Source organism: Arthroderma uncinatum, assembly GCF_011692745.1.
Source record: "Arthroderma uncinatum strain CBS 119779 chromosome Unknown scaffold5, whole genome shotgun sequence".
Lineage (NCBI taxonomy): Eukaryota > Fungi > Ascomycota > Eurotiomycetes > Onygenales > Arthrodermataceae > Arthroderma > Arthroderma uncinatum.
The window spans coordinates 1634125-1647643 of NW_022983867.1; the positions used below are offsets into that span (position 1 = coordinate 1634125).

The 13519-nt window shown below is 48.9% G+C and overlaps 4 protein-coding genes across 4 annotated transcripts; 3 read left to right on the plus strand and 1 right to left on the minus strand.

The window, feature by feature from the left end:
* Window positions 1-1897: 1897 nt before the first annotated feature.
* On the minus strand, window positions 1898-3049 carry GIQ15_06878 (nucleolar protein 13; the record flags this gene model as incomplete). The annotated part of the gene is made up of 1 exon (XM_033554295.1): window positions 1898-3049. One exon carries the CDS (start codon window positions 3047-3049, stop codon window positions 1898-1900), a length of 1152 nt encoding a protein of 383 aa, XP_033403810.1.
* A 291-nt stretch (window positions 3050-3340) lies between these two features.
* GIQ15_06879 (uncharacterized protein) lies at window positions 3341-4605 on the plus strand (the record flags this gene model as incomplete). Its single annotated transcript, XM_033554296.1, has 3 exons — window positions 3341-3447; window positions 3522-3638; window positions 3714-4605. The coding sequence occupies 3 exons, from the start codon at window positions 3341-3343 to the stop codon at window positions 4603-4605; spliced, it is 1116 nt and encodes a 371-aa protein (XP_033403811.1).
* A 611-nt stretch (window positions 4606-5216) lies between these two features.
* GIQ15_06880 (FAD binding domain-containing protein) lies at window positions 5217-7276 on the plus strand (the record flags this gene model as incomplete). The annotated part of the gene is made up of 7 exons (XM_033554297.1): window positions 5217-5686; window positions 5739-5890; window positions 5946-6080; window positions 6136-6248; window positions 6303-6783; window positions 6847-7057; window positions 7141-7276. The coding sequence occupies 7 exons, from the start codon at window positions 5217-5219 to the stop codon at window positions 7274-7276; spliced, it is 1698 nt and encodes a 565-aa protein (XP_033403812.1).
* Window positions 7277-7881: 605 nt separating this feature from the next.
* Window positions 7882-13464, plus strand: GIQ15_06881 (uncharacterized protein; the record flags this gene model as incomplete). Its single annotated transcript, XM_033554298.1, has 7 exons — window positions 7882-7902; window positions 7958-8478; window positions 8558-10016; window positions 10069-10300; window positions 10541-11789; window positions 12278-12481; window positions 12546-13464. 7 exons carry the CDS (start codon window positions 7882-7884, stop codon window positions 13462-13464), a joined length of 4605 nt encoding a protein of 1534 aa, XP_033403813.1.
* Between the last annotated feature and the right edge of the window lie 55 nt (window positions 13465-13519).

The window sequence follows — 13519 nt, forward strand, 5'->3', positions numbered from 1 at the left end:
TAGCGACAAGCTTTCAATGGTTCAAGAAAAAAGAAAAGCATTTTCACAGCATACATGGAGAAAAGTGTATCCGTCTTCAGCTCTGTCGGTTATGGAACCAAGGCCGCTTCTGCTTGCTTCACAGACGGACTGATGAACCCACTGCAGTTCCTTTCTTATAGCTCTATGATTGAGGGAGATACTTCTGGAATCTCCCAATTGCTTTATTAACTTGTCAAAAGTCTGGAAGATATATGATTCAGACCGGTTGACCGTGGACACTACCAGCAATGGACGCTCTAGCTGAAACCCACCACCTTGAGCTGTTCCTCCAAGGACAAATTCCACCGTCTTCTTCACAAATGGAAGCAATCGAATGGCCAGCTTATATTTCTTGGTATATTTCGCATATTGGCTAAACGGGCATGTCCTCTCATGGCTCTGGCTTGTTTCATAGCTGAGAGATAAGAGGCCATATTCCTTTTCCGTTCTTCCCTTTAGGGTACGGCAACGGCATGACGGTGGCAGAAGCTGCGGAGAATATTGAAAATGCATATTATCCCCAGGAACCAGAAGATTGCATGCATCTCCTGTTGCAGATGGATGAGATACAAGCCCCCGTTGTATCTGCCTTGTTAGCTGCGTCTTGCCCGTATCTGACGGGTTCGATAATCCATGTTGATTGCCCCCAATGATCAGCATGACAGCGTTTTCCAACCTTCGGATTTCTTCTCTGGTAGCGTCTGATTCGCGTTGTACCACAGCCGTGACCTGAGAAGTTAGGCTGCTTTGGACCAACGTCATCTGATTGCTCAGTGTATTCACTTGGGAATACGTCTGCTTTATCGAACCGTTTAGCACTTCTAGTTTTGGGTCCAGCTCTTCAACCCGAGAACCTAGCCCATCGAGTCGGGTGCTTGTCTCGTGATGGTCCAACTTGGCCGTTGCCAGGGCTTGCTCTGACAATTCTCTAGAGACAGGTCAGCGTACGTCCTACCTCACACTTGATAAAAGCTAACGGGGCTTACATGAGCTGAGTTTGGAGATTCAGGGAGGTAAGTTGAAGTTGTTGGATGAGCGATCCGTTAAGCCTTTTGATCCTTTCGAGCTTTTCCTTTATCCTCCTCTCATTTTTGACTGATATGATACTCATCCATATCTTTTTGGGTATGGTCTGAGCCTGCCCATTTTGACAAGGGAAAAGCCGGTCAAGTACAGTTGAGATCATTCATTGCATCAGCTGCGTCATTTGCAGCTGTACGAAGTTCGAGCTCTTGGTTCTTTGTAAGTCGATGTGTTAGACTTGAGGATGGGCCGAGTATGGCCTCTTGCTGTTGGGTAATCCCATCTATCGCCTTGGTGACATCGTCTAGTAGTTCCTTCAGTTGATCTGGAGTTTCGTTCAGTCGTCGTAATAGTTCGATTCCAACCTTGACACCCTTGCCAGCAGTGGCTGCAAACTGCACTGCTGCTGCGGCAGCGCCTAAGGCAGTCACCGGGTCCATTCAAGGTCGCTATATTCTTTATATGAAAACTAAAGAATGGTCAAAGAGAGTTAAATATGCTCGTTATTGATATTTAAGACAAGATGTAGGTAGGAATTGAGCAGATGTCTTTAATATTCTTTACAAGATGCGAGGGGCAAGGCTTACCTTGAACATATCAAGAGCCTGGACGACAGGTGGCTATGCATGCACATCAGCCTCTAAGCCTCCCATGATCCGTCCTCTAAAATCCCTGAGGTTGGAGGAATACTTGATGCATCGTAATTAATTCGATGCATTACTATACGGATTCACATTATAAGCGCTCAATATAGAGATCGAGAACGTACCAGGACTGTACGCTGGTTGTAGTCGAAGTGTCATGATATTCGTATAACTTATGTATTCTATACCATGTTCTCCTGAAGCCCAGCTTAATCAAAGGTCACCTTTGACCCCTTGGCTTCCACGATCGCACCGCTTAATCTCTGCACTGTCTCGTTGGAGTATCGACTGTTGTATTTTGCAGGCTTCTTCGGCTCTCTGGCCTTGTTCAATGGCGGCTTTCTTTCCTTGTCCTTGGAGTTCTCGTCTCCCTCCGTCTTCTCCTTGCCAAACCTCTTCTTATACCGCGTCGACTGGTCCTCTGCAAACTCCATACGTAGCTGGCGTCCCTGTAGCCTGTTCACCCACACCTTCTTCTCTCGCTGCTTTTTAGGCTTTTTTGTACTGGTCTCCTCCTCCGCGTCTTCATCCACCTCTTCGACTTCGTCGGCAGGATCAGGTATCTTCACGAAACCCCGTACGGCAGCCTCACTCGACTCGGTGGACTCGAACTCCACCCATGCGTAGCCCTTGCATTTCCCTGAGTCCTCGAACGTAGCGACGTGGACGTGAGTAATCGCTCCACACGGACGGTAGTGTTCTTCCAGGTCCTCCTTGGTGGTGTCGAACGCGAGATTCCCCACGAATATCTTCTTTGACGGTGGGTTCCCAGCCGGCTTGGAACTCTCTCCCTCCTGCTCGGGTTTCTTCTCGGGACGACCCTCGAAGTTGGTGGCGTCCTTGATCAACACCCGTCGTCCACTGACCAGTTCTTCACTTAGTTGTAAAGCCAGGTCAACCACTTTCTGGCTGGTAAAGTCGACATATGCGAATCCCTTGTTCCTCTTAACACCCTTCTGCCGGGACTCGCCTTCTGGTACGTGGATGCGTGTGATCTCGTTGTCTTGGATTCCACTATTAGTAGTCAGGAACGTCCGTAGCACCTCTCTCGTCGCGGAGAAGGGCAGGTTTCCGATCCAGATGCCAAAACCGGTCCGCTGTTTTCTAATATCTGATGATGTTTTGTCCTTGTCTTCCTGCTCCTTTGGTTTTGTAGACTCTCCGGCTTCTGCTGTGTCTTTAGCTGACGTGGTGGCATCGGTCGAAGCTGACTTTAGTTTCGCCTTCTTTTCTTTCCTGAGAGCTTTCTTTGAAGCTGGTTCTGGCGCATTGAGATCGATCTCGAGGGGGTCTTCAGCTACATGTTTGCGCTTCCGCGACGAAGGCGGCGGCGGAGACGGGGAGCTGGACGTGTCAGACATCTATATAGCCGTCCAATGGGTATATCCTGGTGGAATGCGTAGAGAAATATAGTATAAAAGTGCTGGTGGGAAAAACTCCTCGCCGGCCGCGGACAAACTCGACGCCGTAAAAAGAGATCGAGATGCGCAGGAGAGAAAGTTGCAGCTTGGCGGAGAACTTGTAACAACGCGAAAGCTCCCTTCGCCCAGCCAGCCAGCCTCCTCCAGCAACATACACAGGACAGGACACAGTTCTCCTTCTCTTGCTCCAGCACGTCGACGCGACCGCAGACAGACGGATATATAGCCAGCATGTCGAACGACACCGAGTCCCTCGACATGACCGAGACACAGAGCATGCCCGACGTGGACGCTCCCTCGCCGTCGCCAGTGGCCAACCGGCCCTTCAAGTCGTTCAAGTAGGCCGCTTCCTTTTCACTCGAGAGACGCATAGGAAGCGCCCTGTATGTGCAATGCTAACGGTCCTCTCTAGGCGGAAGTACGGGAAGCAGAAGATCAAGTTCGAGCTGGCGATGCGAGACGGCACGGCTCTCGTGCGTGAAGAGATGAGGATCCAGGACCTGTCGAAGCGGCTGAGAGAGCAGAACGAGTATGTCACCATGCTCAATTACCTGTTTAACTCATAAAGTGCTGCTGGAGGTTACGTTTACTAACTGCCTGATAGCCAGCTACTCGAACTGCTACTCGAGTTGAACAACACTGTGCACATTCCTCGATCTCTCCGCTACGGCCTCACCAGACAGGAGGACTCGCGGCTACACACGACCATGTCCGAACCAACCGACTCGATCCCCGTCATCGAATGCGACGCCCAGACTGCCCGCGCCAAACTGAACGAGGCCAAACAGAAGCTTCTGGCGGGCGAGATGACAGCAGACGAGTGCAGGGAACTCGAGCTGTCCATGCTGAAAAGCAGTACCTTTGCGCCATCGACCAGCATCTCGTCCCTCCTGGCGAGCGTGCCGCATACCTCACTTTCAAGTGAGGATTGCCCGGATAGCGATATCGACTCTTCTCTCGGTTATATCCATCCAGAGGACGACCTCGACTACCCGGTCCCCGGCACGGAAGTTCATATAGACCTCACCAGTGCCCGCGCCAGCAGCAAGCACTTGTCTCCAGCTGACAGGGAGAAAGCAGCCATCATCCGCAACCCTTCGTCCGTGTATAACTGGCTACGCAAGAACAAACCTCAGGTCCTCACCCATGACCCCGAAGCTCCTCCTGCCGGCAACTCGGCTTCAGGCACGGCGGCTGGAACGGCTCAGTCAGAGAAGCCGGCTGCAACACCACGGCCGAGCTCCACGCGCACGTCAAAGCGTGCTTCAGCCCAGATACAGCGAGACGAAGAGGTATACGACGACGACGGCATGTTGATCGATGTTGCCGAGCCAGCTGCGGCTGCGAGCACAAACAACGCTGCCAGTGGAAGTGCCAGAGGGAAGAGGAAGCGAGACGAGGATGGCGTCTATCACCCTAAGGGCGGGAACCGTGGGAAGAAGAAGAAGGAAGACAAGCGCACCAAACGACCGTCTACGGCTTCGGCTGCGGCTTAATGGCTCCTATCCGATATCTGCTATCACTATCACTACTTTTTTTTATTTTGTAATACTAATTATCACCTAGCTTGCTTGCTGGGCCCTCGGCGCTTTACTCTGTATTATCACTACTTATATCCGTCTTTTGCCATGAGAGCCATTCATAATTGCATCAATATCAAAAGCTAAGCCTCGCCCTACGCCTTGTCGACCAGAGACAGTACAAAATCATCTGTTGGTAGACAGTAACTCTTCGTATTCAGTTTGATATCAACTTTCCCTCTAAACTTCAAGATCCGCGGCTCAGCCACCGCTAACTCCCGATCAGGCAATTCGGCGTATCTCTAACTCAACTTTTCTTCTTCTCGAGCTTCGTTTATACCAAGAACACGTAGTCCATCTATACAAGCCTTCGTGTTGATCCGCTTCTTTCGTGGCAGACAACGAAGAACTGCTTAAACGGGAGATGTGTCGTTCCTTGCGGCCAGGCGATGGCGTGTCTCTCTTTCTTGGATACTATGCTACATAGTATATATTGATCTCTTCCCTCAAGCCATGCTCATTCTCCAGTAGACAGTTCCTATGATAGTACACCATTATCGTTATCACACCTTTATCTATAGTGCAAGATGAAGATCCCCAGCCAGCAGGCTCTGCTTGCTCTTCCACTGCTCGCATCATCCGCCCAAAGCCAGCCAACAAAGCACCCGAGATGTTCCGCCGGCGACTCCTGCTGGCCAAAGGAACACGTCTGGAACGAATTCAATTCCACCATCTCCGGCCGTTTGATACGCTCGTTCCCGTCGGCTGCCGTCTGCCATGATGCGCAATATGATGCAGCTGCATGTACGGTCGCGAAGGACAGCTGGACCAACAGTTTCTGGCGGACAAACCAGACGGGAGCCTACTCTGCCATTTTATGGGAACTTGGAGAAAAGGGGCAATGCTTTATCAATTCTCCCAAGGAGGCGAAGTGTGATCAGGGGTTGGTTCCATATTACTCCGTCTCTGCGAGCGGTGTAAAGGATATCCAGAAGGCAGTCAAATTCGCCGACAAGCACGATCTATACCTTGTGGTGAAAAATACGGGACATGACCAGTGAGTTTCTTCTAGTTGAAAGTAGTATTCGCGGTGGCTAACTGTTTCAAAGCCTTGGTCGGTCAAGCGGGAAAGGAGCCTTTTCCATATGGACTCATAACTTGAAGGGCAAGAAGTGGCACAAGTCTTTCAAGCCCAAGGATGCTCCATCTAGTGTTCATGGCATTCCTGCCGTGACGCTGCAAGCAGGAGAACAGTTGCTAGGTATGGCCCATGTGGAAACCCGGTCCTTTTCCATGTTGCTAACTTATCATCTCAGACGTTTACAAGGCAGCAGCTGCAGAAGGTGTCACGTTTGTTGGCGGTTCTGCGCAAACTGTTGGAGCTGCTGGTGGTTTCTTGACTGGCGGCGGAGTCAGCCCTTTCTCCCACTTTTATGGCCTCGCTGTGGACAGTAAGTATTAAACAGAACTTCTTGGACGGTAAGGCATAGCTAACCAGCCATTTAGACGTACGTGAGGTCAACATTGTTACTGCTTCTGGAGAAGCAAAGACGATCAATCACTATACCGACCCGGACTATTTCTTCGCCCTCCGCGGTGGAGGCGGTAACGCATGGGGTGTAAGTCCACCCATACTATTCACATATGCATTCCTACTGACAATCTTACTCTAGGTAATTACCTCGGTGACGTACAAAACGCACCCTAAACCCACTAACATCGCGGTTGGAATCGTCCAGCTTAATGTGACCACCGAAGATGCACGACGTGTGGTCCTTGAGAAGTCTCTGCAAGCCATCCCTGACATCGCCGAAGCCGGATGGGTTGGATACGGCGTCACCTCTGCTCAAAAGAACGTAACCACGCCATTCCAAGCAATCTTTCTCCAGCCGAACGCATCTATGGCAACGTTTAACAAGACGTTTGAGGCCATGAACAAGATTGCCTCTTTGCCCGGTGTCAAGGGTGGTGTTGCCCCCTTGAATTTCCCCGATTTCCTGGAATATTCTAAACTGTTCCTTCAAGACCCCAATATCGCCACTAATATCATCGATGGGTCGAGGCTTGTGAATCGACGTGCTCTTACAGAGTGTGCTAGTGACCTCGTCGATCTCATGTATGAGTATCCGGCATTCGAAGCAGGTTTTAACTCGAGTAAGCTCTATCCCTTTTCCCTATGAAGGAGAGATTCAAATACTTACTGTCATTTCCATATAGTTGTGCAAGTAAACTCCGACGAGCGCGACAACACCGCAGTCCACTCCTCGTTCAAGGAGAGTCGAGGTCTCCTGAGCTTTGGCGCTAACTGGGCCGACGATGCTTCTGAGGAGGAAAAGAGAACAGCCAAGAAGACGTTGACAGAGGTCATTCGTCGTTATGCTGGGATTGTTGGAGAAAATACCGGCACGTATCTCAACGAAGCGAACCCGTGAGTTGACACCTAACCTCCAAAAGGGGGTAAGCCCATATACCTGGTGCAGAAACATTCAGCTTACAAAAATTGAATATTAGATATGAACATGACTGGCAAAATGTCTTCTGGGGAGACAAGTATGCTCGTCTCCTCTCTATCAAGAAGCGAATCGATCCGAAGAACCTGTTTGTCTGCAACCGATGTGTCGGAACGGATATCATTTTGGAGCCTTGAGTTTTTTTATCCTAAAATGGATTATTTTAGATTTCTGTTTGTATAATAAGCATTGCGGTATTTCATTGCATAAACCGCCTTTAGCACCTTTCCCATTATCTAGATGTAATGCGCAAACATTCCTTCTCTGATGATCTCGCTTCATCCATAGTTTCCTGTGCAAGAGGATAAGTGCATAAAGCGGCACTAGTGCTACTGCCCTTATTGATTATGTAATCATTCATCGCTTAGGGCAGCAAGACGGAACATCTGTTTTTGTCACAACCGGCAAACTACAGAAAGCTTTCAACAACAACCTACATCTAACCGTATCCCGTTGTTTGATATACCAGTATGGCATCAGCACTGGGAACGTCTTTGTTATCTTGTAAGCCCTGTGGGACAATTCTGGAAAGGAGGGCAAACGTCTTCCTTTATCTTTCCACAGCAGATACTTGCAGAGTATCATGGCACATTTTAAATTCATAATATTTAAGAGCAGCTTGATATCCTCTATATCCTGAAATATTATCAACAACTTACATTCAACATCATTGGAACCTACTCAATTGCATTGGTCAGTGGTTGCACTCAATTGACTATTCTCCTAAAGCCAAAGGACAAGGATGGACTCATCATGCGAGCCCGTAAGCATACCCACCTTACACTACTTCCTCGAAGAGTTTTCTAATCATTTCCTAGAAAGGCAAGGAGGCAGCCAGCGAGTATGAGGTAGCTCAGGATGCTGCAGGTCACTCGAACGAACCCATCTTAATGACTACCTCCTTAGAGGGTCTTCAAAGCACAGAACAGCGCGACCTAATGAATTTGGTCGACCGCCTGCGCCGTGCGGGACTAAGTTCGGTTCTGCAGCTACCACAGATTGTGGTCTGCGGTGATCAATCCTCCGGCAAGAGCTCTGTGCTTGAAGCCATTACAGAAATTCCGTTTCCACGAAAGGAGAACCTCTGCACCCGCTTTGCAACAGAGATTATTATGAGACGCGATGTGGAATCGACCATTCTTTGCAAGATCAGCCCTGACAGTAGCCGTGCTGAGGAAGAACAACTCGAACTTCGCAAGTTCTCACGGTCGATCGAAGATTTTGCAGAGCTTCCTTCTCTCATTGATGAGGCCACCGCTGCCATGGGCCTGAACGAGTCCAAAGCGTTTTCAAAAGATGTCTTGAGCATTGAAATTTGCGGACCAGACCGTCCTCATCTGTGAGTTCCATTTAGCAATGATTGCTATCCTCCTAGTTCTTCTACTTTTGGAATTTGATCCTAATCTTTGATAATTTAGTACCTTGGTCGATCTTCCAGGGCTTATACATTCAGCCAATAAATCGCAATCAGAGGAGGACGTCGAGCTCATCAAGTCTCTAGTTGAAGATTACATCTCTCAGAAACGCACCATTATCCTAGCAGTTATCTCGGCCAAAAATGATTACGCAAACCAAGTGATCCTCAAGAACTGCCGAAAATTTGACCCCAAGGGTGCACGAACCCTCGGTGTCATCACGAAACCAGACTACCTTAGACCAAATTCAGAAAATGAGAGCGTATGGCTTGACTTGGTGAAGAATCGAGATATTTACTTCGAACTTGGATGGCACTTGTTAAAGAACCGCAGTGATGACGAACATCAAATATCCTTCACGGAGCGTAACGTGAAAGAGCGCGTCTTTTTCAGTTCTGGGAGATATCAGGAGCTTCCCCAACATATGAAAGGCATCGATTCCCTTCGTGAACGCTTAAGTGGGCTTCTATTCCATCACCTGAAGCGGGAACTCCCGGTTCTCAAAGAGGAGCTTGATAACATGGCAAGCGCGGTTCGCCTACAACTTCAGTCTCTCGGCAAAAGCCGGGTCACGCTAGCTGAGCAACGAGCATACTTAGCAGAACTTTTTGGCTCAGCCTACGATATAGTGGTGATGGGATTGAATGGAAATTATGAAGCTGGCTTCTTTGGTGCGGTCAATCTCAAAGCGACTATTGATGGGAAGGAAAATTCCCGACGGCTCAGGGCAGCGGTCCAGCACCTGAATATTCGATTTGCAGAGCGTATGAATCTGAGGGGCCGTAAATATCACATTCAGGAGGATGACACGGAGCCCAATTCTGACGAGCCAGAACAAGATGATTCGACCAAGCCAGATGAGCCAACTCCATCAAAGCCTCAAAAACTGTCCTGTAAAGCAGCCATTCGACGAGTGGTCAAGATACTAGAACGAAGCCGCGGCTGTGAACTTCCAGGGACTTTCAATCCCATGCTTACAAGCCAATTGTTCTGGGAACAATCCGAGGGCTGGGGAGCCATAGCGCAGGGCCATATCAATAAAGTCGCGGCTGTATGTAATACTTTCTTGCTCCATGTCCTAGACCATGCCGCGGCCCCAGAGATAAAAATCCGGCTTCTGAACTTGACAGTTGGTCCTGCCTTGAAAAACGCTCGTGAAGCTGCCTTCAATGAGTCCAGACAAATTCAAGAAGACAAGAGACGGCATCCTATCACATACAACCACTACTTTACAGATACCCTGCAGAAACTTCAGCAAAAACGGTCCACCTCTGGCATCGAAAGGGCAATTGAGAAATCAATGATGAACGCCAGTCAATTGAAGCGGAACAGTCTTGATTACCAAACCAAGGCTTACATTGATCCTGATACTTTACGCAGTAACCTTTGCCACGATGTCGAGAGGGATATGGATAGTTTTTCCGCCGAACAAGCGCTTGAAACTCTTGACGCATATTACAAGGTACTTGTACACTCATACTCTAGCTGTATTAGGTAACTAACATTCTACATAGGCCGAGCTGAAATACTTCATCGACGTGGTCGTGAAGCAGGTTATTGAGCGCCATCTGGTTGCACCTATTGCCGGAGTTTTTGCACCGAAGGTGCTAGTCCACTACAGCGACAAAGATATCCATTTCCTTGCTTCTGAGCCACCCGAAGCGGTGCGGCTGCGAGAGCACCTGGAGAACAAGAGCAAGATGCTGGCAGAAGGCCAGGAAGCTTTTTACATGGCGATGGGTCAGGGTATTTAAGCTTCATGTTCCTTGAGGAGTTCGGCTCCTGGCAATGAAAGACGAATGGTGGTGCCATGATTGACAGAGTGCGAAACGATATGGAGTGTGATAGCGCAGAATGTGGTAGACAATGAGGATGACTGTTAGTTATAGTTTGCAGGTGTAACTTCCCATCTCAATATTGAATAGGTAACTAAGAGAACCGACTTCTGTCAGGGGTCGCTTTGTGCGACATAGGTATAACTCTTAGAGCGACTCTCCCATCCGAAGGAGGATCTTGAACTATTCCTCGACAAATTCAACATGAACCCTCAAAGTTCCAAGTCGCTAGGCCTCGACTTCCTGCCAACAGAGCTAAAGTGCTCCATCCTGAGCCAGATGCCTGACCTGAAAACACTGCTTGCTTTGATCAGTGCCTCTCCGCGATATCTCCAAGTTTACAGTCAGTCCTCGAAGCGGCTCATACTGTCTGATATAGCATGGAATTATGTTACCCCTCAGCTGATGCCAATCGCACTTCATTGCCTGGAGTCAAGCAGATTATCCAAAGGGCAGCACCACGATAATGCTGCTATTTCCTGGTTCATAAACCAAGTACCACAGTTCGATGAATCAGCAAGGGAGATTCTTCCACTGAACACTTCACTGAAACTTATCCAATTCCGTGATCTGGTCAATTACTTCATGTCAGATTTTGTGACCAGCCGACTTGCCATGATCGAAGATCGCATATATTGGGAGCGCTGGGGGAATCATCGCATAGGAACCGACGTAATGCAACCGCATGAAAACTCCAAGGACGAGAGACCCGGCCCAAAGCTCTCCCGTGTTTTATCAACAACCGAACGCATCAGGCTGACCAGGGCATTTTACCATATTGAGCTCTACGGGTACCTCCTCTACGATAAGGTCATCCGAAAATGGACCTATATCCGTGTTCTACAAAAGCTACATGACTTTGAGCTGGACGAGTTTCTCTGCGTGGCGAGCTACCTCTCGAGGCGACTGCAGGAGTGCATACCTGCGTTGAGAGAGATTTTGCATGAGATCGTGACTTCGCTACACCATAGAGGCGATCCCGGGCTGTTCGATGATAATCATTCAAGATCGGCGGAGAACTTTGTGATCGCGTATCTCACGAGAGGACTAAAGACAATGAAGGATATGTTTTCAGTAGAAACAGGGGAGCGCGGGCTGGACGCGCTTGGAGACCTCGTAACTCCAGAATACAACCTGCACCATTGTTTATTCAAAATGTCATCTCAAGTTTGTCAAAATATGCTGAGAGAACTGATGCCCATCTGCGCCGTTGAGTTTTATGGTAAATCGGAAAGCCGCAACTTCGCGTGGGCACTGCAACTAGACGGTCGAGCTCGCGGCCGTTCCGACCTTGGGAAGTGCTATGATCGAGGCCGCGCTCTGGCATTTTCACGGCAGTGTGGATGTCCAATATGGGACCAAGATAGGCTGGAATCTATTCGTGAGAGCGTACCAGATGGGTAAGTTCCAGGGTATCTTGCTCTATGGTGAATTTTTTTCTCTGCCTAACTTTTGAAAGGTATCTTATTACAGACGATTTATTCCCAACTTCGTGTATAGAAAAGAGTGGACACAACAGAAGAGCCCGACACGAAAGAAGATTCCAGGCCCGAAGACTTCAGCTATGGGGTGGGGAGGGGGATCGGCTTGATTTATTCTATCGTGCACTGTCTGATTACGCATTTTCGCCAGTATGAGCAGTAGAACGTTAACATACGAATATCCATTGAGCGTGATATCGTGGTAGTTTTGATATAAAAGTGGAATTTATAGCAGGATCAACGCCAAGACAAGAGCTCACCCAAAAAGTTCAAAGTATCTTATCGCAACCTTCGACCTGAAGATCAACTATTATTCTTCATTCCTCTCTCATTCTTCTCCTGGCCGTCTCTGAATATCTTAGTGGGAGTACGTAGGCCCATTTAAGGATCTGAAACTCAGCTTACAGCTGTCAGAAAATGGCGATCACAATTCTACCTCCTACCTTCGAGGGGGACTATCGAAGCGCATCTGAAGATGAACTACAAGACTCCGATGAAGAGATGACTATGGGTGATAATGACAGACCGACGAAGAGAGCCCGTCTATCCGGCATAAAAGATACCATCGTCACACCTGGCGAAATAGTCACTGACGACCCGCAATGGATGAGGTGCGTGAAGTCTCGATATGCCGCTTCTACTGGACATACAACTAACCGATAATTACTTATATAGAGGTCACGGAACTTTCACACCTGCTGTGCCAGTGACGACAAATATAATAGCCACCGTAGCCGGCACGGTATTAAAAACGAATAAGCTCCTCTCCGTCTACCCGCTTCGCGCCCGCTATACTCCTGAAATTGGTGACCTGGTTGTTGGACGAATTGTCGAAGTCCAATCTAAGCGATGGAAGGTTGACGTTTCCGCTCCTCTGCTGGCCCAGCTACCTCTTTCCGCCATAAACCTGCCTGGTGGGATTCTACGTAAGCGTACTGCCGCGGATGAGCTGCAGATTCGCTCATTCTTTAACGAAGGAGATCTCGTTGTGGCGGAAGTACAGAGTGTCCACGGAGATGGTGCCGCATCGTTACATACAAGATCATTAAAGTATGGGAAACTGCGAAATGGACTGTTTTTGGCTGTTAGTGGGATGGGAGGAGGGAGTGGGACGGCCCGGGGTACTGGTGTTGTCAGGTCGAGACGACAGGTATGGACAGTTGAGACGGCGTATGGTGGACCAATCGATGTCATTCTGGGCGTGAATGGATATATCTGGATCTCCAAGCATGTTGGCGACCCTTCAGAGGAAGATGGGAGTGGATCGAAATCGAAACAGGTGTCATTTACGCGGTTGGAGGATATGGTTAGTGCATCGATGTATTCGAGCCAGAACGACGAGATTTCGCTGGCTACGAGGAAGGAAATTACGAGGATAGCGGGGTGTATTCGTGTGCTGGTCGAGGGGGGAGTCAAGGTCGATCAGGATACAGTTATGAAGGCGTATGAAGCCAGCTTGGTTTTGGACGATGAGGAAGACGAGGATAGTGATATGGAAGGAGATGATGGCCAGCCAGTCAAGTCTCGTAGGGAAGGCCGGTATTACTTGAGCGGCGAAAAGGCCAGTAGACTTATAGCTACCGTCCTGAGTTGATGATGAAACTCACTTGATGAAATCAAGGGAAACCTCCTGACCATACTTATGTCCC